Source organism: Gavia stellata, chromosome 7 (genome assembly GCF_030936135.1).
Source record: "Gavia stellata isolate bGavSte3 chromosome 7, bGavSte3.hap2, whole genome shotgun sequence".
NCBI classification, from domain to species: Eukaryota; Metazoa; Chordata; class Aves; order Gaviiformes; family Gaviidae; genus Gavia; species Gavia stellata.
This window is the reverse complement of record NC_082600.1, coordinates 36,180,926-36,207,257: the sequence shown is the minus strand read 5'-3', so window position 1 is coordinate 36,207,257 and position 26,332 is coordinate 36,180,926. Positions and strand designations below refer to the sequence as shown.

The window sequence follows — 26,332 nt, the reverse complement described above, 5'->3', positions numbered from 1 at the left end:
TTTCTGTCTAAAAATCTAATTAACTGCATTATGAAAAAGGGAATTATTTCAGTTTCTTGTAGTTAACAAGGAATAATATTTATTCCACTATTTCTAAGAGATTCAGAACAAAAGTCTCAATTTCTATAAAAAAGTGGTGGTCAGCATGGGCTGATGCGCTGTTAGTGACCCACCAGGACATTTTATCCTGCAGCTCACTCTCTGTGACTCTCTTTCTTGAAAGTCTTTCAGAACAGAACTGGGCTGAATTACTTACAGAGCCCTCGCATCTCAAAGACTATTCTTCTGCTTCAAGATGAGTCCGTGTCCAGTTGTGTGACAAGGGATTGGAGGAGGAGCTGCCAAAAGAACGGTAGTGAGAAGGCTGCTGCTGCTGCTGCCGTCAGAATCCGTTTGGACTGCAGCACTGCTATAAGCAGCCTATAAGAAAGGTAATGGCCAAAAATAGGCTGCATGAGTTGTTCTGGTGACAGCAATCTGTTCCCAGACAGTCTTCCCTATGCACTCCTCAGACTGGACAGCAAGACAGCTGTGGTCAAAAAATGTGCCTGTAACTGAAGAGCAACTCTGAAACAAAGATGATGTTTCCAGGAAATAGCAACTGAAATGGACCAATTTATTTACGCACAGTTGCACTACATCCAGTCATGTGATCTATGGCCCTTTACTGCTGTTGGAAGAAAAAGTTTAGCCTGACTGATCAAATGTTAGGCACTACTGTTTTAAACTGCGGTTATATTCATAATAGTGACAATGTGAAAAGCAAAGCTTCTTATTGAAAAGCTCTGCTTTCTATGGATTAGGAGCATTCTTCCATAAATGTATAATATATTTGTGTATGTGTGTATATAGATATGCTAGTGTTTGCTTATGTTACCGAAAAGATGTTTCTATGTTTCTCTTAGTTGGAAGGAGGCAGATAAAGTAGATGAGGGAGAGAGTGAATTAATTCTGTTCTGACAGGAATTTCAAATGTACGATCTGTATCAGAAGCCTGAAAAAAACTCCTACCTTAGATTTTAAATCTTAGTTGGAGCATGCTGCATTCTCATTGACAGTCGAGCATAGAGAAGATACAGAGATACAGAAGATAATGAAAAGAAATAGAAATGCAACTCCACCCTATTCTTTAGACAGCATTTCATCTCAGATAAAAAAGTGCATAAATGAGATGTGAAAATGCAGCTAAAATAACTATTAATAGCTAGTAATTACTTAAGAAATTCTGGTAAATTATTTGATATGACTGTGGATTTTATTTTATAAAGTTTTTTGTTTACTCTTTAAACTATTATATCATCCTGTAGATGGGGAGCAAAATGCCTGTTGAAATGAAAAGGTGAAAAGAGAGCAACCTAGAAAAGGAAAGCACAAAGGGAAAAGATTAAAAATTTATCTCCGTTCTTTGTTACACTAATTGCCAGCCTTTGTGCCTTAATGCACAAAGATCTTACTCAGTTTACTTACACAGTTTACAGTGATCTTCTGTTCCCTGTTTTTGATACGTGTATGTCTGCTCATTTTAGCCAGGAGATCAGCCAATACATCTCTTCTACAGGTTCTGCATCAGAACTACCATTGCTTTTTCATATGATGGGTTTTACAGGCTAACTGTTCCCTACATTTATTGATGCCATATGCACTCCCTGAAAATAGTAAATTAGCTTTCTTAATGTGCTTTCTGGTTTTATAACCATGTAACTATTATGATATTTTTTCAGATTGTCTAAAGTAGTCGATATCTCAATGTCAAGCAGAATTTTGATGAAGACATTAAAAAACCATATTGCATTTCTACAGCCCCCTACACCAAATGTGTCTGGTGTCCACTCATTCTAACATCATGCAATGCTGAATTTTGATAAGAATTATCATATCTATGTTTCTGTTGCTATGTCTATACTTAATTACTTACATTTAAAGCGATTGTGTTGGTGATACCCAGATCCTCAAACCTCAGGAAAATTGCTCACATAAATGGTCTTTAGTGAGGTAACAAGGCTGAGAATAATGATGAAAATCCAGGATTTATAGGTTTCCCTCCATCTTCTCTGCCTTTTCTGTTTTAGAGCATTTAAAGAGTTAAAAGTATAAAATGAGACAAACAGCAGGAGAGACAGACAGGAGAGCAGGAGAATGTTAAGATCATTATCAGTCAGAGTAAGCCTTGGGCTGGGGACAGGGCAGAGGCAGGACTGTGTCAGCTGAGCTTCAAATCAGTTTAAACTGCTGGAGCCACAACCACAGCCTGCTGCTTCAGTGGCTCTTCTGAAGCCTGACACAATTCGTGCATATTTGATTCTATGATTATTTTCAAGATATTAAGCAAAATTTTCTTGGCTTAAGGCTCTTCATGTTGAAAAAACAGTAGAAAATTTGTTTTCTATACAGTTTAGCCACTGGGCTGTTTTGTAGAATGTGTCTTCATGCCCTGTTCATGTTTCTCTAGTTTCCTATTACAGCAATCTTGAAAAGGCAATCTGAATAGATATGGGGTCAGGAAGCCTTGAACCCTGCTATTACAGTGATCTGAAAAGGCAGTCTGAATAGATATGGGGTCAGGAAGCCTTGAGCCGTGCTGTATGATAGTGATAGAAATTAGATTACTTTATTCTGGCTTATTGTGTGTTTTCTTCAAAGCTAGTTTTAAAACCTACTTCAGGGGAGCTCTTAGACACCTTAAGAACAGAACTAGAGTGACTTGTAGGTGTGACTTCTGTCTGTGATGAAATGTAGGTCAGAAAGGGTGTGGATTATTAAATGTGCTTTAAACTGTAAGGAATGATTGTCCTTTTGTATAATTAGTGCTTTGACTGCCCTAAAAGCTGCTATGACAGGTTTTAGGGGCTTTTCTGAGGCACCAGAGAGTTGTCAGTTTTACTAAGTAAGCAGGCTTGTAACATTATCATAACTGATTTTTTCTAGAGATTTTGAAGTTGTTTCTTCCTTCAGATGCAGTATTACAGCCTGTTCAGAGAGACTTTCTTATGAGATAGATCCACCCAGCATTAAAACACTTCTGCCAACAAACTGGCTCCATCTCCTTTGCACATCATAATATGATGATCTTCTTGTGTCAAAATATTAAGGGCACATATCGATGTATGTATTTTACCCAGAAACATCCTACTGGGTAAGTACCAATGTGTATTTCATTATCAGCTATTCAGTCCCTCAACAGGGGACTGTCCACTGGAGTGATCATCAGACTGTGAGAAACAAGTCCTTACAAAAGTGTTAGTTGAGGCTGGGGGTTTATGGACTGCGGAGTGCATTTGAGAAACTGGCTGGCTTCCAGTTTTTGATCATTTCTCCAGGGGTAGATATCGAGACGAGACCCCTTGTTCATCCTTAATGCTCAAAAAGCTTGAAAGTTTCTTCTCAGTTCCTAGAGTTCATTACCAAGAGAAGAGGTACATATAAAGCAGTATAATTTTCTGCAGGCTTATGAGATTACCTCTGGTTTTATAAGGTGTATTTCTACTTCTGGAGTTTTAATTATTCAGTGTTCAACTCTGGGTTTTCCAGCATCTCAATACATTTTATAACTTTGGCCTGACACTCAAAGCGCCATCCTTTTCACTACTAATTTGATCATTGACTCATAAATTTTGTTGTGATGTTTTTTAGATGTGAAGTATGGTTTTCCTGCTTTTAAGTCCACTTTTAAACTAAACTTTTCATAAGTACTATTAAAATCTTAAATAGTTAGATAGTGGCTATTTTCAGTAACCTGCCTATGTACAATATACGTAGCACTGTTATGGCTTGGTCACCCTAGATTATTACACAGAAGTTTTGTTCTAAGTGTGAGTTGTCATTAATATAAAAAGATAAATAAATATTTTGGCATGATCTAAATAAGTATGCTTAGTTTAAAAGGTACCATGAAGTTGTTCATATAGGTATATTTTTTGTTAGTGACCAACTAAACGGTTCTTGAAAAATATAATTTAATGTTTATCCATCATAAGTTAACCAAACCCCAGATAAATAGGTACATAATTAAGTACGAAGGGCATAACCATAGAAATTATCAGGACAGTGAACAACTAGTCCTGTGGTTGAACGTAAAGACAGTTGTAAATTTAAATGTAGAAAACTTTGGGTCAGTAGGGTCACTTTGCCCCAGTTATTTTGTCATAAAATGAAATTCAGAATTGCTGTAGATTTACCTTCAAGAAATCTTGTCTTAGGGGAAATCACCAGTGCTGAGGTAGCTGCCTTCCACTTGTCTTATTAACCCTGGGATTATAAGAATAGGTTGGCATAGGGAGTGATAAAGACTCTGTGTCTCTTTCCTTATGTAGAGCTTCCTTTTGTGATATTAATCTATATTAAGCCTAGAAAACCAGGGGAGCCATGACCTGTCAGTTGTTTCTGTCCTTGGCACCTGATGATTAAGCATAGCGGAGAAGTAAGTCCGGAGCTTACTACAGGAAATGGCAGGCAGTAAGGCAGAAGACATTGTTCTATGTTAAATCACAGGTAAAGATGGGAATTAATCCAGTGCCCTTTGCCTATAGGTGTGCATGCAACCCTGTAATTGAAAAGGTGTGTGTAAGCTTCTTCTAAGCCCTTAGTCTTACAATATGATTTTTGGGAAACTTTCTCCGTGCAGTAGATACCAATGACTTTTGCTGTTGACTTTATGATCTTTTATAGTATATTGAAAAGGTAAAAATATGCTTTTTGTATGGTCTACGTTTTTAAACATTAAACCAAAAGTTAAATGTGTTGGGATACTTCGTTGTTGCTTGTTGTCTGTAATATTCAGCTTTTCAGTAAATGTTTTTCAGTAATTTGACACAGTGGTGTGAACTGCAGCTGATTTCCCTGTGAAGGACAGCTTTTCCCCATGTTGCTTGTTTAAGGTCACACTTCACAACTAAACGGCTGACTGTAGAGTTACCTTCTAATCTGGGTGCAAAAAAAAGAATGGTATCTTTGCATTTCTAAGGTACCAATGGGGAAATTTGACTAAACAAACCTGTGAAAGGCCAGGGAATAATAAGAATATAAATTCCTGCAGATTTGCAGTCTCTGTAGTTCCAAAATTAAGAAAAGGAACAAAAGTGAAGACTTTTGACTGGAACCTGACCTAAAGGTTACTGACCTTCTGAAAATCAAATGTGTTAAAGAGTATTTTGTACTATCTTTATATGTGAGTTATGAAAAAAATACATATTATCCCTGACAGCTTCTGTTAATATTGAGGTATACAGTCTTGTAGATTTCCTTCAAGTGTTTTTGCCAGTATTAACAAAAACAAATCTCACACATTACTGTGGCAATATATATAGATGAAAGTTATCAAAAAATATGTCGGCAGAGATTGTTCTGGCTTGAAATAATCCAAACTTGGGTGCAGTGCAGATGGATAGCTTGCCTGATTTCTAAACAGTTAACTTGGCATTCCTGAGCGCTGGCTGTTTATCCTGCCCACCTAAACAGCTCCTACTCACTGGGTGTGGCGAAAGCCTTTGATAAGTACCTGTGTACAGTTCACAGAAATAGCTGTGCAGAGTTAGGACAGTAGTAATATGAAACCAGTCTTGTTGGTTTTCGTTCATGGCCCTGGAGGCTGAAATCTGCATTCCAGATGAAACCTGCAGCAAATCGGAAGACAGCCTCTTTTTTTTTTTCTGCTTTCTGTGGCTTCAAGGGCGCTCACCCGAGTTCGCTTTGGCCGGCTGGGAACTGGGGACTCTGCACAGGCTCTGGGCTGTGGCACTGGAAGCTTCAGATTTGTTACTTCGGGTTTCCATTTGACATTTTTTGGTGATGATGGATTTACAAAAGACAATCTTTATCAAAGTGGAAAGACTACACAAAAGAATCTGTCAGGAATTTTCTGCTGAAAACCACTCACAACTCGCGTACTGGGATAAGGAAGTAGCAAGCTACAAATGCGTCCAGTGCTGTTCGGAAGGCTTGTTTGGATTGCTGCTCTGCACTTTTTAGCACGTAGGAAGTTGTGTGCAGCCAGTAGGATTGCAGGAGTCCCAGCAGTAACCATTGGTCGAATTTTCAACCGAGATTAGTGCGCTGGCATATTTGCCGTGACAAAAAGCCCTTTGTGTAAAGGAACAAGTTATTGACGTTGCTGAGAACTTTTTTTACGGTGGGTCTTTTTGCTGCTCCTGAACAAGAGTTTGGAGACCTGACGGACACTTTGGCTGCAGCGCTGGAACCGGAAGGAGGGGCAGGGTGACCTGGGGGAGGCTGGCTGCCTTCGCAGGGCTGGGGAGCACTGCCTGTTGCAGTGCTTGTGGTGAGTTCAGCCTGCTGTCTGAATGCATGGAGCAAATATTTGTTTAGCAGTTAGTAGCACTGCTAGAAGCAAACCTATTCTGTACTTCACGCAACATGGAAGAAGAAAATGCGGTGCCTGATTGTAGTGAGCTTTCAGACCTGGAGAATACAGCAAAAAGCGAACCTGATCTTTTCACTACATTTTCTGTGAAAACACTTTTTGGATTTACAACTAAATTTGAATCTGCAGTTTCCAAAGAAGAAACAGTGCTTAAAGCATTTCAACCTTTGCACACCAATATAAATACTCATGCTAACACCTGGCATGAGAGGAATGATAATGATTGTAATGACGACTCAGAAAATCAGCACGGCATGAATAGTACCAGTGGCCAAGCTGACCCAATGTCTGGCAGGCAAACTGACCTGGAACTGGAGCTAGCTGAACAAAATGGATTACTTCTTCACCATTTAAGGTTTGTACAGACTTCTTTGTCTGAATCTGACAATGATGACAAGGATGCTATTCTTGTGCAAGGTACTTTGGTTCATACAACAAGTGATACGGAATCGGACACGGAGAGTAAGGACCTAGACACCAATGAAAACAATACAAGCGAATCTGGGCTAAATAATGCTGCTTTGTCTGCTGAGGCTTTGGACAATAACAATCAAAATAAGGAAGAGTCAGAATCAGAAGGGTACAGCAACAGTGATGACACTGTGGATACTGATGACATTGAGTTACACCCACCAATTTCTAAGCAGCTCCCAAAAGAGCTGGATGGTATTCTGGAGCATGACTCCAACGGAAAAGACAAAGTGTTAATGGATGAGCAGTTCAGTCGCTTGCTTGCTACAGGGGAATGCCCTCAAGAACTTCCAGATGAAGAACAAAGACCTTCAGCTGATAATACATCACTCCAAAGAACACCACTGGCTGAAAAGACTTTCCAGCTACCTGCTTTCTTTAGTGGACTACGTGTGAGGAAAAAGGGACTAACCACAGAGGATGGGGAAACTGTTACAGAAATTAAACCAAGGGAGAATGATTTAGCTCTGCTTAAATTACGACAGCCTGTTAAGAAATCCAGTATTACATCAGGTTTGACCACTAAAAAAAAATCAGCTGAACCTAAAGCAAGTCCTACTTTCCTGGAACAACTCTCGCACTTGTTAAACATAGACGTCTCCAAGAATGAAGATAGAACCGAGGACTCTAGTGAGGGATCTGGGGAGACCGAGGACAGTGATGAAGCTCAAGAGAACAAAGCCTCCAGCAAAACAGAACCACGATTTCCCTCTGAGGAAATAAAATCAAGCCCTGCTGAATCTGCACTGGATGTCTTTAAAGCTTTATTCACACGGCCTCCCAAAAAAGAATCAACTGCAGATACTTCAGAGCTGGAAGCCATAAAACGCAAAATGAGAAATGAAAAAGAGTCCTTGAAAGCTGTATTTGAAAGGTCAAAATCAAAACCTGGGGATGGACCATCAGACAAATCTGTAGGTTGAATTACTTTTTCTTCCTAAGATCTGGAAGTAGATGGATAAAAAATAATTTCTTGTTTAAATATTATTGGTGGGGACTTAAGGTCAAAATGTCAGAGTCATCCTCTTATTTTGGCAATCTCAAATTTTGAATTCCTAGCTGAAGAAATCTTGGAGCTAATTTGTCAAAATTCTTGATCATCTGCAGTTGTAGCAGAATTCACTGAGAACTGGTGATAGTCACAGCCTTTCAGTTAGAAGTGAGAACTTAAAAATCAGTTTCTGATTTTAAAAGATCACTACAAAACAGTTGCCCATATGTTAAGTATGACGTTAAATCAGTTTGGTGCTGCAAATATTTACTGCAGTATTATTTTATAGTTTCTCAATCTCACCCTGTTTTCTTTCATTAAGTTTTTTTTATTTTTAGAAGGAATATTTCATTTTACCTTTAGGAATAATTCTATGATAAGAGCTGATACAAGAAGTTATGGATGATTTTCAAGTCAGTTTGTCCAAGACATAGAATTTAAAGTGATTTTTTTCTTATTTACATGCATATATCTGGCTTTGCTAATACTGATAAGCATTTAACCTTATCCAAGTACAACTTAGTGGTTCCAATTAGACGACTCAAGTTATGGATTAATATAAGCATTTGCAAGGTTAATATTCTTAGACATATGGAGATTTGGTTAGTATATTTTTAAGAAATGGAACAAAAAATCTATGCTAAATTTTCATAGAACCATAATGATAAGTGAATTTAAGTGTGTTTTGAACTCTTTTAATTAAATGGGTAACCCTTGGGTTCGGGTCCCCCCAACATAAAATTCTTACAGCTACATCTTTGGCAGATATAATCAGTCCAGAAGATTGTTCTTGTTGGCTAAAGGGGGAATTATCTGAATGATTAAATTTGCAAGATTGGACCCTAAACCTGAAGCTACTTAAGTTAATTTGCTGTGTTGGTTGTACTCTCTTTCAAATTTTTATTCTTACATAACATTAAAAACTTTTTAAAGATCTTGACTGACACCTGGGTAGACCGATAATACCAGTTTATAGTAAATTACGTATGGGGAGGAGAAAAGAGGTACTCGTTGACTGTGGCATATGTACAGCAATTGCAGTCTGTGTGTGCCCTTCCCTTCCTGGCTTGCTTCTTCCTGCTTACACCATTCCCTGTGCTGTGCTGGCGTAAGCGTTTGTGTGGCTCACAGCAAACCTATTTGGGAAGCTGTCATCACACATGGGAGGAAGCATAGGAGTCAGCAGGAGTGGCTTTTATAAATGTCTGCTTAATGTCTGGTCTAGTACAAATGTGCATTTTCTCAGGGCAAAGCTGGAGTAAAAGGGTATTGCCTTTCCTTTTTCCTTGTTCATGTGGGCCATTTATGGGGCCACTTTCATATAGGGTTTTGCTGTTGCTGCAGTTGTGTCTATGCAATTACTTGTACTAGCATGTTATAAATCAGATTACAGAAATGTTAGAGATGTAAAAAAACCCCACCAAACTCAAAATGTAAACCTCTAAAGGAATGCTTGTTTAGTGTTTTTTTCCCCCTCCATTTAAAGGGTTATTTTAGCATTCCAGTTGACAGTGCAGTCCCATTAACAGCTGCAGCAGCACTTTGATGTGGCAGTATTACGTGGTATGTGGGCTGAGCAAGCTGCTGGGGGTGGGGCAGGAATTTTATAAACTAGCTCTGCTTCTAGAAAATTATATTGTCAAATAATGCCTAGGTGAATCCCACTAATGTTTACTTGTAAGAGGAGCATAAATGGGTCTTTTCACTCTGAAAAAAGATACAGGAAAAAACCCTAGTGTTCTTGACCACCTCTGTGGTTCACCAAAGGATAGACAGCTTTCCATACTGATGTGAACAGTTTCAACAAATCATCGTATGTCACGTGCATTATGTTATTTTCCTCTTCAAGATTATTTTTATACTCTGATTTCTTTGTATCCCTTCCAAGCAAGTGAGCACTGTTTCAATTAGTAGAATGAGGCAGATAACCATTCTGGAGTACACATGTAGAGCTGAGCATGGCAGTTGCTGTTTTGGAATCAATTGATCCTGCAGACTTTAATTTTTTCTTGCATAATTTTAACAGCCTGACCTGAGTCCTTCAGAGCAAGACGACAAGACTCCAGGGAGACTCCAGACTGTCTGGCCGCCACCGAAAGCAAAGCACGAAGAAGTAAAAGTGGGATTAAAGTACACAGAAGCAGGTAAAACAAAGAGGTGAAGCATTTACAGAAATTATTTTCTGACATTTTTAATCTTGTTTAATACAGAGATGGTGATAAGTCACAGTATTTTCTTATCTGGAAGAACAGACCTTATGTTTTGGATGTGTTGTTTACTGCTACTTCTTAAGCATCTGATTTTTTAAATGTAAATGGCTAAATCTGTGTTGAAATCTAAATACTTGCTTGTACAAAATCATGAGGAAAGAAGTGGTGTTTTTGATAAACTAGGTTATCCATTTCTAATGGGATTCTGTTCAAATGAGCGACAGAATAGTGAAGGAATGGAAACCTGACTGCCTTTTCCATTGCCTTAGAATGTGGGGGGCAGTGACCTGCCAGACTCTAGTCTGGCTGCAGATTTTCTTCAGGTAGTGTCCAGAATAAAAGTAATGAATACCATTATTACAACTTGTGTATAAACAGGGGAATACTCATATCCGCCCAGGTCACTTTTATAGATAGTCATGTATATTGTCCTATACAAATGTATGAGAGGGTATATCTGAAGTGCAATGCTACCTAGTTATCAGATGAGCTTTCCACACAAAAATATGTCTTAATTTTTTGTTATTTAGATAAATACTTACATAAGATATTTAAGGGAAGAAGTGATTACTGTAGCCTTCGCAACTCTGTTTCAAATTTGTATTCTTAAATATAAAACAGGAAGTCCTTGTTACTCAGAAGTTAGTCAAAAGCTGTGGAATTGTCTGAAATAGTGAAATGAAAGGCGATAGACCATCTGTTATTCACGTACATGGAGATTTTGGAAAATACCACCTAGAAAGAATTAAGTGGAATTAAAAACCAAGCTTTTATACTACCTTGCTGTGAGGAATTGTACAGGGTAATGCTGTATGGTTCTTTCCAATTCCAGTGGATATCCATTTGGCCTTGTATATGAGAAAGAATAAATAGAACTAGTGGATCTACTGCTTTGTATTGTTTAGTGTATTACTTCTTTCTCCCTCTTTCCTCGGTTTTCTCTGCATTAATCTTCCTTTTTTGTAAAGTGGACATGATACTGGAAGTGTAAAACTTGCTGGAAGATTCAGAAAACTTGGTTTTGACAGGAACAACGTGGTTCTAATATAGACAGAATTGAATTTACAGTGCGTCTGATCAGTCTGAGTGTGGGAGTCTATCACTAGGTGACCAGGACAGGTACTGTTGGCAAGGACTGCTACAGGCTTTCTGTTACTCTTAAATTCTTATTATAGGGTATATGCTTGCCGTATTTAATTTTACCCAAATAAATGTTTTTTCTTCTAATGATTGTAATCATCTGTGGCGAAAACATGTGTTGAAATAAAGAAAGGAAAGGAAACTGAATTAACAAATGCTCCAGATTCTACTACTTGCAGAGAATTTAGGTCATGGTTTCCTGAAATTTGAATAGGAAAGACAGGCTGGCTTAGAGCCCATGTAAATTGTTACTCTTTTGTTACTGTGGTATTTTGGGTGGCAGTGTCATCAACATGCTGATGGTTAGTTTGCTAAGTCAAATTTTTATACAGACCAGATTCTGCAGTTCATTAGTCACCCCAGTGTCTGGCAGTCAGAGAGATTTGAAAGAAAACAAACTGCTGGTGATTCAGCTAGGATGAGACAGAGAAGCGGTGCTTTTAAAGAGAATAGGCGAAGACTATCCTTGCAACATATGTTAAGAGTGCAGTAGAGTTGTAGGTGTACCTCAGTGATTAGCAGGTTTGTGTTTCCTTCAGCTGTTTGTTCATGGATGCCCAGAAAGCAGTTGTGGCAGCAAGGACACTGCAAGCAGTTGTAAGTTGCATTATGATGGATCAGTTACATTAGTTTTTCTGAGTACTAGGGTGACTATTTTAAAGCATTATGCACAGGAATGAATTTATACAGTCTCCTGCAAGTGAAGGAAAGTACTGTTCATGAGTAGTGCTAATATAATCAAAAAAACAGAGTTTGTATTCAATGTTTGTCTTATTGCTGGGGTGCGGGGTTTGTGGTTTTCTTTAATGCATATGGAAGTGGCAATACAGAATTACTTCTAAACTCAGTATCTTCTCTCTGACAGTGGTTGGTACCTTCAAAGTGCGTGTGTGTACTGGCATTTCCCCTCATGTCCCTTCCCATCCAATAAATTCCCTCCCAGCCACCAGTACCTTAGGAACTTCTTGTCCACAAAGTGGGCTTCTTAAAAATATAATATAAAGCAGGTTAATGATCACCATTAAACTGACTGGTCTCAACCTGAAACCCTACTTCTTACCTCAGTGTCTTGTCCTGCCAGCTAAGATCAAATGAAAAATTCTTGATTTCAGGATAGAGTTCAAAAATTGTGTGTGGCAGGGATGTTTGTGATTCCAGTCTTCCTCCACTGATGTTTGTGAATAGATGATTATCTGTAACATGAAAAATGCTGAAGTGACTTGTTTTAACTTTCAATGATTTATGTTACTGTTTTAATTTCTGTGATTAAGAGTTTCATCTACTAAAACAATAGGAATCTATATACAAACAATAATAATAGGCTGAATTACTAGGTAAGTATTCATTTAGCACAGCTTTATTTTAGGTTTAAACAAAATAAATCTGTCACAAGTGTGATCACATCCAATGATAAATCTGTGGACGTAAGTCTTTGTACTTCTAACAGGATACAAGAATATGTATTTATTTTATGAGGTAGCGTAGATTTTTTCATTTGTCATGAGAAATTAGTATTTAAAGTAACACTGAATATTTGAAAGTTGGAATACTGTAATCTTTCTCACAGTTCTGCACTAAGTCTTTGATTTACTTCCTTCATCACCATGCACTATGGCAGCTAAGACAGGAAGGTAAGGATATTGAGGGAAAGGATTCCTGGCTTTTTGATCTTTTCTTACCTCCTTGCCATGTTTTTCCTCATTGCTCTTGCTGCCTAGTGGAAGCAAGAAATTCAGGCTTAATTTGGCCTACGCAGCAGACATCACAGTGACTCATAGCAGCTTGGAGGAGAAGCTAACTCTCTCCTGAGGCTTGTAGTCTGGCTTGATGTGTGGGAAACCAACTGAAAAGCAAATGGACATAACGAGGAACACGTGTGTGGGGCTGACTAGGCCTGTTAGAAATATTAGAAGTGAAAGAAGTTAGTGAACAAATAAAACTCTGCAACAGGTTTTTTTCATGCCTTTGATAATATCTTGTGTAGTCATAGTACTGTCACCCCCAACACCTGAATCTTGAGTTGTAATTTTTGAATTAAAAGAATGATATTACGATATTTTGGCATATCTTACAGTTTCTTATTCCTTTAAGTCCTCTGTTTCCATAGAGCAAGTGACTGTGTTGTCAGCTGGCTCTCTGTAATTAGCACAAGCTGCTTACAGGGTTCTCTAGAGAAACTGGAAGTCCTTTGAAGTGTGTCAGTTTAAAATAGTTGAAGTCCAGAAAGTCTGTAGTACATTACACCATCTATATCCTGGAAGACTAGAAAAAGGGTATTTTAATTTATAGTTATAGGTCTATTCCATGGAAATCTTTCCCATGTAATCAAAGACATTTCTGTGCATATTTCTCTGGTCCTAAAGTTTTGTTCTTCTGTTTTCATTGAAAGTTTCTTTTTCTTCCATAATTCTTAGATATATTTCTCCCATTTTTTAAGCATTAAATCTGATAGAAGGGTGGATGTGTCAGCTATTACGTATAGTGAAAATACCTAGCCAGGTAGAGGAGACAAATTCATGTCTATACTGAGCGAACTCATCTGTGATATGAGATCACATAGAATCCACATATAATGAATGTCTCAGTTGCTGTGTATGACTATATCAGCACTTGCAGCCTCTCATGTCCAGAAAAGGAGTTTAGATGTGAGTTCTGCTGCTCATAAAACTACTTATGTTTGAAGAACAGTCATCCCATTAAGGTGGTATAGATATACAGATCCTGTGATTCCTATTAAAAATGCATTTTTAGCCATTAGGATCAAAATAGTTGTCTTATATAAAATAGAGAGAGTTTAGTCTTTTGCTTAAGCAAAACAGAAATTAAAAAAGTGATGAGAGAAGTATTTGACATTCCTGCTGGAGAAAATGTTAAAAAAAAAAAAGTTGTTGAAACATTAATCCATTTAGTGCTTTTTCTTCATTACATGTTTTCTTGTTAATTCAATTGTGTCTGTATTTAACAGTAAAAAAACCTTTGCTTTCATAGGTTTGTCTATTCATCATCCTTAAATCTGCAGTGAAGTAATGCTGTCTCTATGGTGCCACAATTTCTATAACAGCCTGTGGTGCTGTAAGCAGAATTTTCGGGGTAAATAAGAAAATCAGGAGGTGCCTGAGAAAGCTCTTATTAAACAAAAAGTGTCTAAGTAAATGGCGAATGAAATACAAAATAATGGCAGAGGTTTATTGCCAAGTCTTAAACATATTGAAGCCTTGGTCCCCTATGGTCTGGGTTCCCAGCAATAAAATCACTTTATGGTCATGATGTTAATGCAGAGAATAACCACCTTATGTGAGAGAAAGAGAGGCATCATGGTCTGAACAAAGAGATGAAAGATAAGAACATGATTTCTTATCTTTCTTTAACATAAACTTCCTTTGTGGCCTTGAACAATTTGTGTTTGTCTCTAAAAAAGACATAATGCTTGATGTCGTTAGTGTCCTGAAAGAAATTGTGTAACAGTGGATGCTAACAGTTGTTTTAATCTTAAAATAAAAAAATTGACATATTTTTAGTAATTTCAGTTTATTTGATTTCAGTGTGGTGTTTCGGGTTTAGTTCTGGGATTCTGTTATAAAATTTATTGTAATGAATTAGATAAAGCAGGACTACAGCAAGCAGGATATCATGCATTTGTTGAAGATAGTGTTTTTATGATTTAATGGTCACTGACCACTTTGTTGTGATCTCAGAGTGCAGGTGGGCTGCTTAAAGGTTGTGTAAATCATTTTACTGCATTTATTGTGCAGCATGACAGGTGTATTTGGCCATGTTATGTCAGTGTTTCATGTTCTGAAAAATACACTGTCTTGTTATTGAGAAGCTGAGTTTTTTATCACAAGCCAGATTGTTGTAGCCATATTATATTCCTCTAGACTAACAATGACATTTTCTCCCCTTACCTATGCCAACTAAAGCTATAATTTTGTGGATTTGGAAGGTACTGGGCATAGTGCTGCTTGGAAAGCTCTACAGTCTCAGACAAATGGGTTGTGCATGTGCTGATCAATGCAGCAGCCACTTTTCCAGATATCTGTCTTAGCACTGTCTGCTAAGATTTACTTTGAAAATACTAAAAAAAAAAACAAACCACCCTCCAAAAAAGAACAGAAACTTCCTTTGCTTTTCTCTCCCAACCTCAGCTGCTACTGTCATTCATACTGTGCCTCTTGAGATTGGAACAAAAAGGTGGGCATCTGTTAATGCTGAAGATTAGTTGTTAAGATGCTTGTGTTCCATTTCCAGCCCTTTTGCTACCTTCTGGAATGACTTCAGGAAAATTGTGAAGCCTTTCCAAGCTTCAGTTTACCCATTCGTAAAATCGGGAGAAGAATCCTGACCTATTTTTCAAGCCAAATTAAATTCCTTTTCTGTTTATAGGCTGTTAGCATTAGATAGAGATGCAGAATGGAAAAGAATACTGACTTCCTAAACTTAAATCTGCAAAAACAACCCACTTACGGTCTGGTAACTGTGCCTAAGGTCATGTGATAAAATGTGCATGCCTTCCTATACATTGAGGATATATTATTACAAGGTGAGGGGGAAGAGGAGTTATGCTCCACTTTTTCAATAAAAATCCCTATTTTATTTCCATTATGCATACCGTCTATAGCAGTGTAGTAATTTTAGAAGACCTACTGGTTTTGAGTCTGGATGCATCTATTACAGCAGATGCCTGACAAGGACATATTTTACAGTATACAAAGCCATATCTGGATGCACACATCTCTGTAGCCATAGATACCAGTGTGCTTAAGAATTCACATATAGAACAGCTTTGGTCGACTCAAAGTAGAAACTTGATTTTTAAACTACATTTTTCCTAGTGATGAGATTAATCTATTATCTGAATATAATGAAGGCAAGTTCTGTGAATGATTTCTTTTACTGTAGTTTTTAGTATGAAATGTAGGCACTACTATGGGTCCTACCAATGTGATGTTGCCAAGGCCCAAAACAGTCACAGGGTTTTACAAGATGATTCTTGTTATATAATTGAAACACAGTGAAAGAGCAATTGTGTACAGCACAAGAAGAATGACTTTGTATTTTATTTCCATGGTTCTATTTCAAAATATACGAGACCCTTTGTATAACAGAAATGCCTGTGAGTTTTATTGAATTAACTTTCCTGTTCTCTAGTCTCACTGTTCAAGTGATCTGAAGTTCTGTTTGGCCCAGCATTTGAACATGAGACATTTGGATACTAGTCTAAATGAAACCCTGAGCCTGAACACCCTGACACTTTCTGAAAACTTGCAGAACTGCTTTTTGGGTTTCCTTTTAGTTACATTCGCTCTCATACCTGCCAAGTTTGCCCCCTCTGTACACAGACATGTACTCTTATCTGGTAAAAACCCAACCCTATTTATTATACATTTCTTAGTTTTGTATATATCCATGTTTAAGTTTGTCAACAGTTCTAAACTTGAGAATTGCTAAGAATATATTGGGGAAGCGATGTGCCTATGTGTGTCGATATGTAGTGTGTCTACACACACCCACATACCCACCCACATTTGAATAAATATACAGTTATACTGCATGTATAGTATACATGCATTCTCAATGTATGCTTACTATATATAGTATACAGTGATTGCGAAGATGTTCTAGATCTAGAATAAGTGCTTTGTAATTTAAGTTTGTGCTAGATGAAGTAGATAGTCTGTAACTCATCGAAGAAATTCTGTAATAAATTTGTTCCTCATGTTTGCTGATAAGGTGATATTTGTTTACCATATTGCATTGGTGAATGCGATCCTGTAATAGATTGATTTTGTAAAAGTGAAGTAGGATGTTTATTGAGAAAGAAATCATGTTGAATGTCCCCAGCAGCAGTACCTCTAATGTTGCCTTCCTGGGAGGGTGAAAATGACAAGCGAAACTATTGATTTCTTCTATTAAGTAAATGAGCTGTAGCTGTAACCTCACCTGTGACAGGAAAGGAACAGTGAAGTAGATAAGTTACTCAGGTGAATGCTTCTGATTAGTGCTTTATACTGCTTTGCAGTCAGAAAAAGTAGAACTATTTTCTTCATTTCCATTAGAGAGAATCAAAGGGTTGCTGGTTTTTCCTTCAGGAGGCTGCTTTTCTGTGGATATCTTTCTGTCATTCTCAGGGAATTCAATGAGTGTTGTGAAGTTACTTCATTTTCTGTAGTAAGTTAAAGATAAAAATCTTCTGCATTATCTCAATATCCAGATGGTATTTAGATGCTGGACTATTGGCTTGTTTACACCTGTTTATTCTCCACATGTCCCTCTCCATCTGTCTCCCTTCCTCACATCTTCCATATTTTCACTGTACCTGAATCTTTAAGGTGCTGAAAATAATTGAAATTTTAGGCTTGGAGGGTTCTTCCTTCCCTTAAAAATCTAAAAAAAAAAAAATTAAGTTGAAGTGAAGGATGTCTGCTCATTTCCCAGTCTGGGGAATTGACATCCTTATATATATTGAATTATGGGGCTGCAAAAGAGTTCATGTTCAATGGGAAGTAAAGAAAGGAGGACAGGTAGAAGTAGATGGAATGGGGCGAGGGAAGAAGGATTAGAGTAATGTGTCAAAACTACATTCAGTATTGTTTTAGTCAATCCCCAACCCCTAAAAAATAGGTAATTCTAAGAATTTCTTTAAGCACAAATCCATTTTAATTTCCTAGTTCTAAAAGAATGCTTAAATGCAAAACTTGTTCAAATTGGTGTTCAGAAAGTTGAAGGAAGTCTGTCTGTCAACTTTCTATAAACCTAAGCTTTGGGCTTTCACTGACCAGTCATCTTATAAAAAATGTGTAAGCCACAATTTATCTACTTAAAATGTTGCATTCATGTAGCATCTCAAATAAATGTCTATTTCTCCCACTGTTACTGCTTCTGTGTGAAAATTATGCTTTATAAACACCATTCCAAGACTGAACAAATAACATGTTTTGAAAGTTGCTCATGACTGTGTTTATTGGAAGAAAAGCCTGAACATTTGCTGCTTTTTAGGACTGTAGCCTGAAAAACCCTGGAAGGTCACATCAATGCGCCTGTAAAAATAAATACATAAATCATAAAAAAGGTGCAGCTGTGGTGAGTAGATTCCCTTCTGACACCTGGTGGTTAAAGGGGAAAACTACATTGGGAAATAATGGAGGAGGAAACAAAGACTATAGTAAAAGGGAATATTGAAAATGATGGGACTGAGGGTTACCAAGGAGGGAGAAAAGATTAAGAAACCCTCACTATTCTGAAATTTAATGAATCAGCTCAATTAAAAGGTAATGATTTCCTTTATGCTACAGGGTGTGGTACATCTCAAGAGAGGTAGATTGCACTCAAGTTTTCCAGCTTTTGTTCTCTAATTATTTTAAATTGTGTTAACATTATTATGCATGTTTCCACATACTGAGTTTAATAGGTAAGATTTTTTACTGACCAGAAGTGGCTATATATGTCATTTATCTTCAAAGCTTCTGCTTTCTACTTGAAGTTTTGAGATCATTGCAGAGAAGGTTCCTAAATTGCTTATGTAAAGTTTGAGGAGTAACTCATCTATTTGAAATACGAGTTACGGAGATTTCTGTGGGAAAGGTTTTTCATATAAGATTTTATTTAAAAGTATTCAAGTAGGTAAGTTTTGTTATCAAAGAAGAAAAGGTAATTTTTGCACAGCACAGTTTTGAACACAAAGAGAATAATACTGAATAATATTTGAGTGTGTATACTTGCTTTTTGCAACAGTTTTGGAGAATGAAAATTGCCATTGGAAACACTGTGACCCACTGTATCCAGTATTCTCAAAGCTGTAGGTTATATTTTTAGGTCACCAGATTTACCAGTGAACGCTTGTACCTTTTCATTTAGAAGTGGCGGTGAACAGTGCAGCTTGCTCAGTATCATGACAAAGATTTACATAAGCTGTATTGTGTATATTTGTAAACATTATTGTCGATCTGTATTCAGATAATTTCTCTGTGATTATACAACTGAACATACATTAAGCATTTGTATAAATTCCATAGGCTGTCCAAAACATCCAGATTTTATTTAATGTTTGGTTTTCTATGCAGTAAGGAAAAACATGCATGCTGTAGTGTGTATTTGCTTTGCAAAACAGTGAAGTATGCCTCATACTTTACTAATAATTAGTAATATCTTATACGCTTTATTTCTACCACCCGGTGGCATATGTCATACATTGATAAACTGTGCAATAACAGTGGCCATTTATTTTAAAAAGTGCATGTTTCAGGAAAAAAAAAGCAAACCAAGGAATTCTTGAAAGTGTTCCCACCCCAACCTTTGCCTTCTAATCAGATTGTATGGAATGAATCTGTCAGAAGAGGCTAAGTTTTCTGACCTGCATTGCTCTCCTTGCCTTACTAAGCAACATGAAAAGACAATAATGAGTGAGCACCATTTTATTTCCAATTGAAAATCTTGAGGAAAGAATAAAATATGTTATTTACTCATTCTGCAGTATGCAATATGCAATTCTGTGTATATATTGAGCTGAGAGCTTTATAGAGATATTTGCAATTTGTTTTCATAGTAAGTGTTAGTACATGTGGCCTATGGTTAACTAAGAAATGTCCATGGGATTTTTTACATGGTAGAAATTTATTTAAATACTTGCTATTTGATTTTGATTTGATTTGATGGACAGTGCTAATATCTGGAAACACTTAAGAAATTAAGCAATTCATAAACAGTTGATAATTTTTTGCAAGACAAAATGATATAAATGAGAGCTGAAAATACTGACTGAGGTATATGTTTGTAGTACTGAATAAAAAGCAGGGAGTCTGCCAGACTCCCTGCTAGGATACATATTTAATGAGTGTAAAAATGTAAATTCCCTGTGTGAAGCTTGAATACAATCTTACTTATGCTTTTGTCTCTAGCTCACCTAAAGCTTTACAAGGAGGGACCACCAGGTGGGTGGAACAGTGTAATGTTGTCCGTCTGTGTCTAGTCTTTGGTCTCTTTTGTTACTGTAAGGGGAGTATTTACCTTTCCTTGATGGAATAAAAATGGTAAAGGCAGCGTCTACAGTATCTACCACTGTTTAGGACTAAAAATTTAATAAAGATTACAGAAGTTGTATAAAATAGATGAGGAACTGTTTTCAGAATTCTAGCTTACATTACTTCAGTTTCAGTGGCTGCCATCCCACTGAAGTGAGTGGAACTTAGGTTGATTTCTTTGACTTTCAGATCCATCTCACAATGCTGAGTGTGAAATTTTGCAAAGTTACGATTTGAAGTCTGAGCGGAAGAACATCACAATTGAGAACTGGTGTATTACTTTTTCTCCTTCCTTCTCCTTCCTTATTCCTTTTTTTTTTTTTCTCATTTCTCTTGTCTGTGAGCAAACTCCAGGTAAATGTTACCCATTTTAGAGATAATCTAATATGTCTAATAATTGGGCTTCTTATAATCTGGCAGTGCTTATTCTAAAAATCTTTGAAGCAAAGGCTGTAGGTGTAGTGAAAATTGAGCTGGAAAATTTCTTTCTGAGTTGGTGGGCTATGGTCCTCCATTGTGAGGTGTATCTTATATAAAACTGAGGTAACAGCTGAATTTAAGCAAAAAGACAAGATTAAGTGAATTAATGGTGGACTTGATCTTACAGGTCTTTTCCAGCCTTAATGATTCTGTGATTCTCTAATAAATGATGAGAAATATTGTAGCAGCATACTTCTGATTTGAATAAATACTGCATATAAAAAATGGGAACTGAAGCTTTTTGTACAAGAACTAAATTTGCTCTCTTTAGTATTAGTCAGTTTGGAAGGATTAAAGGGATGATAGCTTTTTACTTTTCCATAACCTTGATGTATTTGGACACACACTGGTCTTTATTCAAAACAAGAGCATATTTAACACTGCCAAAGAAATACAATGAAATCCCATTGAAAACTGTGTGAGGGCTAATTAGATACTAACTGATAACACTATTAGTAATGAATCAGTAGGGATGTCTTTTGAAGGAAAAGGAGATTTAATTGTGCTTTGAGAAAGGGAATGAATGATATTAACCTGATTTATGGAGGTTTATTTCATATATAGCCCCTGCTGTTGTTCTGCGTTTCCCTGCTCAGTTTTGTATCCCACCAAAAGCAGGACACACAGAGCCCTAGCCATTGCTGGATTTCAAATGAAACTTAAGGAACTTTGTACAAAATTGTACAAACTCTCATGACTTGGAAACTCCGTTTAAGCAGCTCTTTCGAATTACCGAATGATTGTTGAATGTATGATAACTAACTGAGTTGGAACTCAGTTTATTTTAAAAGATGATATTCAGATAGTATTCCTTTTTCTTCTACAATGTCTTGTCACTTCTGCAGTTGCTTGCTGAAGTAACTGACATAACTGAATAAGGCATGTTTCAAAGCATTTGTATTTTTCTGTGTATGTGGAAATGAGAGAAAGTGACATCTTCTGGAGGGTCCTTCTGTGACAGCTGAGATAGCAGGAGGGTTTTGTGGTATTTTAGGTGAAGACTGACTAGTTTCTTTCTGGTGTCATGAAGGTGGTGAACCTGTGTACTTTTCAGAAACGTGGTGGGGCTTTTGACATTGAATTTATATAATCCATAATGTACATAAAGTACTCTGAAATTTTGGTCTGCCTTTTTTGCTAAAATAAATATTTGAATTAAAGCTTCCTAAAGATATTCTCAGATGATGAAATACCAACTCCCTAGTGATTAAAACAGCCTTTCTGAACAACAAGAAGTTCTTTCTGAGTCCTCCTTTTAGTGTAATGTACTGCCTCAGTATCACTAGCTTGTCTTCTCCTTTACTTCTGTAAGTTAAGAAGCTGTCATTATACTGTGTATGGATGATCATTATTTATTTATTCATTACGCAGTTTCCTGTTCTCATGCTTTTCAAACAATAACAGTATAGCAATCTGATGAGTTAAAACTTTCTAAGGATTAAGATTTGTTTTCTTTTTTTTCACCCTTTTTTGTAGGTGATTTAGGAATGCTAGATGTTGTTGGTGAATATTCAATGTGATTATTTTACAAGACTTATGAGCAAACCTTGTGACTGCATAAACTCTTGAGGCATTGTATCACTGAAGAGCAAGTTAGTCCTTAATTCTACCATGAAACACCACTTAGATGATGATGCAAGTGGACATCATATTAGAAGAAATAAATCCACAGGACTTTGAAGCCCTGTCCTGTTCCCTTTGAAGTTTCATAATGAGAGTCCACTCATGTTCGCTACAGCTGCATGAATACTTCTTAGGAAATAAGACAGTGTTCAGACATTTTTGCATTAATTAAAGCAACTTATATTGGAATTTGTTAGAATTTCCCTGCACATACCGTCAATGATCTTAGGGTAGGAAAGTTACATGGTCTATATAAACTGTCATTAAGAGGACTTCTGAAGAGTCTGGCGTGACAGACTCATCTCTCCCTGACAATTCAATTGCTAGCAGTTTCCATTTCCCTTACTTGAAGTAGGCCCTACCTTACAGGACTCTGGTGGTGGTGTGGAGGTCCTAGAAACACTTAGGTATTTAGAGTTACAGGCCACTCGTGTGATTTACTGCCTGCTCAGAGTCTGGGCAAATGAGCAAGCTATTACGTTTGCCCATCTCATAAAAACCTCTTATTTTCTCTCTCCTTTGCAATGGAACAAATAGGTAAACAACATCTTAGAATTGTTGGTGGAACAGAAAAAGAAAATCCTACCACTCGTCTCTACCCTAAAAATCTGGGGTTCTGAGCTGAAGGAATTCTGGCCTATGCAACTCTTGAACACAGTAAACAATATTTACTGATCATACAGATATACAGCTTCAGATTTTGAAGGTCTTCTGAATTTGTAACTAAAAATATTAGAGGTGTCATTATTTGGAAATTCTGTGTGTTTTAAAGAAGCCAGCTCAAACTAAACCCTCCATTCAATATCCTTAACGCCTCGACATCTTTCTCTGTAGAAACCACAGACCCAAACAGCCCCACAGAAGTTACGGATGTATTGCCTGGAGACAATGTTTATCCTAGAAGGTCAGGATAAATGCTAAAGCTGAACAGTTGGAGCAGTAAATACTGATGGACTCATTCATATTCAGATATCAAGGGCCTAATAATACTAGAATATGCTGCTATTTTAGATACTTGTTTTTTATGATTATTAAGGGTAGGTTTGAGCAGTACTGTGTTATACGTTTTATTTGCAAGATTAGCTTTGAAGGCCAAAATTTTAGAAAACACAGTGCTGTAAAAATTAGTCTAATATATTGAATACATCTTCCTTTGTTTCAGATTATTCTGTGGTAAAGTTTAAAACTCATAGTTATAAAATACAATAACTATTAAAAAGTATGTGCTTTTGGTATAACTTATATCAGGATAAGCAACCTTTCACTATTGCCTTATCTTTTTCCCCGTGTGTAAGTTTTGGTATCTGTCAACTTTTTGTGTTCCAGGTACTTTTGTTTTTAAATTGCTATTCAAGAGAACATGAACAAAACCTTCTGCTGTCGTACCTGTACACCCTTAATGTTCTTTAGTGTATTTGTACACTCTTTGCTCCAGCAGATGTGATGTATAAATGGTTGTAGGCATTTGTCCACTGTTTCACAATGTGTGATACTCTGTTGTTTTCACACAGTTGATGTCTGTGATTCTATAGCAGATTCAATTTCTGCCTTCTTAGAGCATTTTAAGCCCTTTGTTCACCTCTTGTCCATCTTAATTATTCACCCATTTTTGATTGTTTGGTTTTGCTTCTTCAGCTTTTCCATTGTGCTTCCACAGTAATTCTCCTACCTGTTTACATACTGTGTTTGATGCAATTACAGGACACAGAGTTGCTTCCTCCTTGCAGTGGGTGTTTAGTTAAAACACAATCTCATTTCCTTCTTGCAACCCATTACTTTGTTGTAGATGTTAATTCTGTACTTTAACTGGAGCATTTCAAATGTTGTAGTACCTTAAGATAAAGAAAATATTACAAAAAAATCCTTGCTTTTAGACCCGGATTTCTTTTCCTGATATACTGATATCTTTTTAGTCAATGTTATCTTTATATGATCCATATTGCCAACATACTTTAAAATCATGAAGCAGACTGATACCAAATCTGGAAGTTAGCTGAGGAAGAATGTTATCAGATTTGCAATGTTAAATGCTAAAATATTTGTTTAAAATCAGATAAAATACTAATTATAATTATTTTTTCCAGCAGTTGTGTGTAGGCAGAACCAAATACAGTATGACTGGAAGTAAAGTTATGATATTTTCTAATATTGACTATATCTATGGGTGGCAGAACAGTATCATGACATTAGTCTAGTTGATCACTGCAGAAATCATGGGGTTTTTTTCCCAAGCACGTTCTAAAAACATCCAGGTGAATAAGGAAATTTCAAATATGTATGTTACTATCAAATAAAATTTAACAAGCTAATCATTAGGAAAAATTTTTGACAAAAAACTGTGTTAAAATAAAAATTTAGATGAAAACCTAATGAGATAACAAGTTCACATCCAGCAGAAAAGAACAGTATACATATATCCATAAATTGGTGAATTATAGTTTGACTTCAGGAAAAAAAGAGAAAAAGGTTATTAATGGAGTACAAAACTGCCACCCAGTGGAAGAGGCTAATTTTACATTTTCTCAATCTCCTTCAGATTTTCAAGAAATCAGAGATCTATTTTCTTGTCACTGTAATGAATAATATAGTTACTCATTATGAAGATTATTACCAATTTTCTTATTTTAATCGTAATTATATTTATCTGTAGTAAAGAATAGTGTTTCAAATAAACAATAAAATAAAAGGACAATTATGATTTTACAAGAGATAACATTTGATGTACAGTGAATATTGGAATGTGTATATGGAGCTAGATTTAAAAAAGCTCCACATCACTCTTGTACTGGGGAGCCCAGCACTGGACACAGCACTCCAGGTGTGGCCTCACCAGTGCTGAGTAGAGGGGAAGGATCACCTCCCCCAACCTGCTGACAAGACTGCTCCTAATGCAGCCCAGAACACCGTTCGCCTTCTTTGCTGCAAGGGCACATTGCTGGCTCATGTTCAACTTGGTGTCCCCCAGGTCCTTTTCTACAAAGCTGCTTTCCAGCCAGTTAGCCCCCAGCATGTACGGGTCCCTGGGGTTGTTCTTCCCCAGGTGCAGGACTTTGCGCTTCCCCTTGTTGAACTTCATGAGGTTCCTGTCAGCCCATTTCTCCAGCCTGTAGAGGTCCCTCTGAATGGCAGCACGACCCTCCAGCTTATGAGCCACTCCTCCCAGTTTCGTGTTGTCAGCAAACTTGCTGAGGGTGCAAACACTCTACAACTCTACACTCTGCACATATTCATAAATGAACTGGAAAAGTGAGACTTGAGAAGGGGAAGCTTGCAGCTGATATGAAGTTAGTACGAGTAGTGAAGATAGGACTTGAATGCAAATTTAGTGTTCTCTCATCAGAATGCAAATTTTTTTCATGAGAATTGGAAAAAAATAAAGGTTAAAAAAAAATAATCTAAGATTGACGGCCTATGCAATAAAATGGCAAAGGAAATCCAAAATATAGAACTGTTAAGATGTGCACTTCAGAAAAAAATCCTAAATACATATAGAGAATAATGAATTCTGATCTGATCATTGCTCTTTACAAACAAGACCTTGATGTTAAGATCGATCTTGGGAAATGTTAGCTCAGTGCTCGGTAGTGATCAAAAAGCAACTGAAGTGGTAGGAAATAGTAGGAAAGAAATAGAAGATAAAATCTTCTAGATCATCGTAATGCCATTATATAAATGTCCACATTTTGAATTTTGTGGGAAACTGTTGTTTTATCAACTCGGAGAGAGCACAGCAGAATTGTAAAAGGTTCAGGGAAGGATGGCAAGTTTGATCAACAATATGGAATATGTTCCTTATGAGGAAAGCCTGTGTAGACTAATATTCTTTCAACTCGAGAGGAATCAGTAAAGGGAGGATATGATGGAGATCTCTAAAATCATGAGAAACAGCAAATGGGTAAATGGTGAACAGTTGTTCACTGTTTCTTCCAGCACAGGAATTGGAGGCATCAAATGAACCTAACAGGTGCAGATTCAAAATAAACAAAAGGGTCTTTATGTAATGTGCAATTAATTCTTTGCTGCA

General features: G+C 36.9%; 1 protein-coding gene across 1 annotated transcript in view; it reads left to right on the top strand.

Annotated features, from left to right (window-relative positions):
- The first annotated feature begins 6,369 nt into the window (after positions 1–6,369).
- Positions 6,370–26,332, top strand: part of FMN1 (formin 1) — a 139,059-nt gene continuing 119,096 nt past the window's right edge. The window contains exons 1-2 of the mRNA XM_059819552.1: positions 6,370–7,761; positions 9,865–9,982. Coding sequence (XP_059675535.1) covers positions 6,370–7,761; positions 9,865–9,982 — 1,510 coding nt within the window. The remainder of the gene's footprint in view (positions 7,762–9,864; positions 9,983–26,332) is intronic.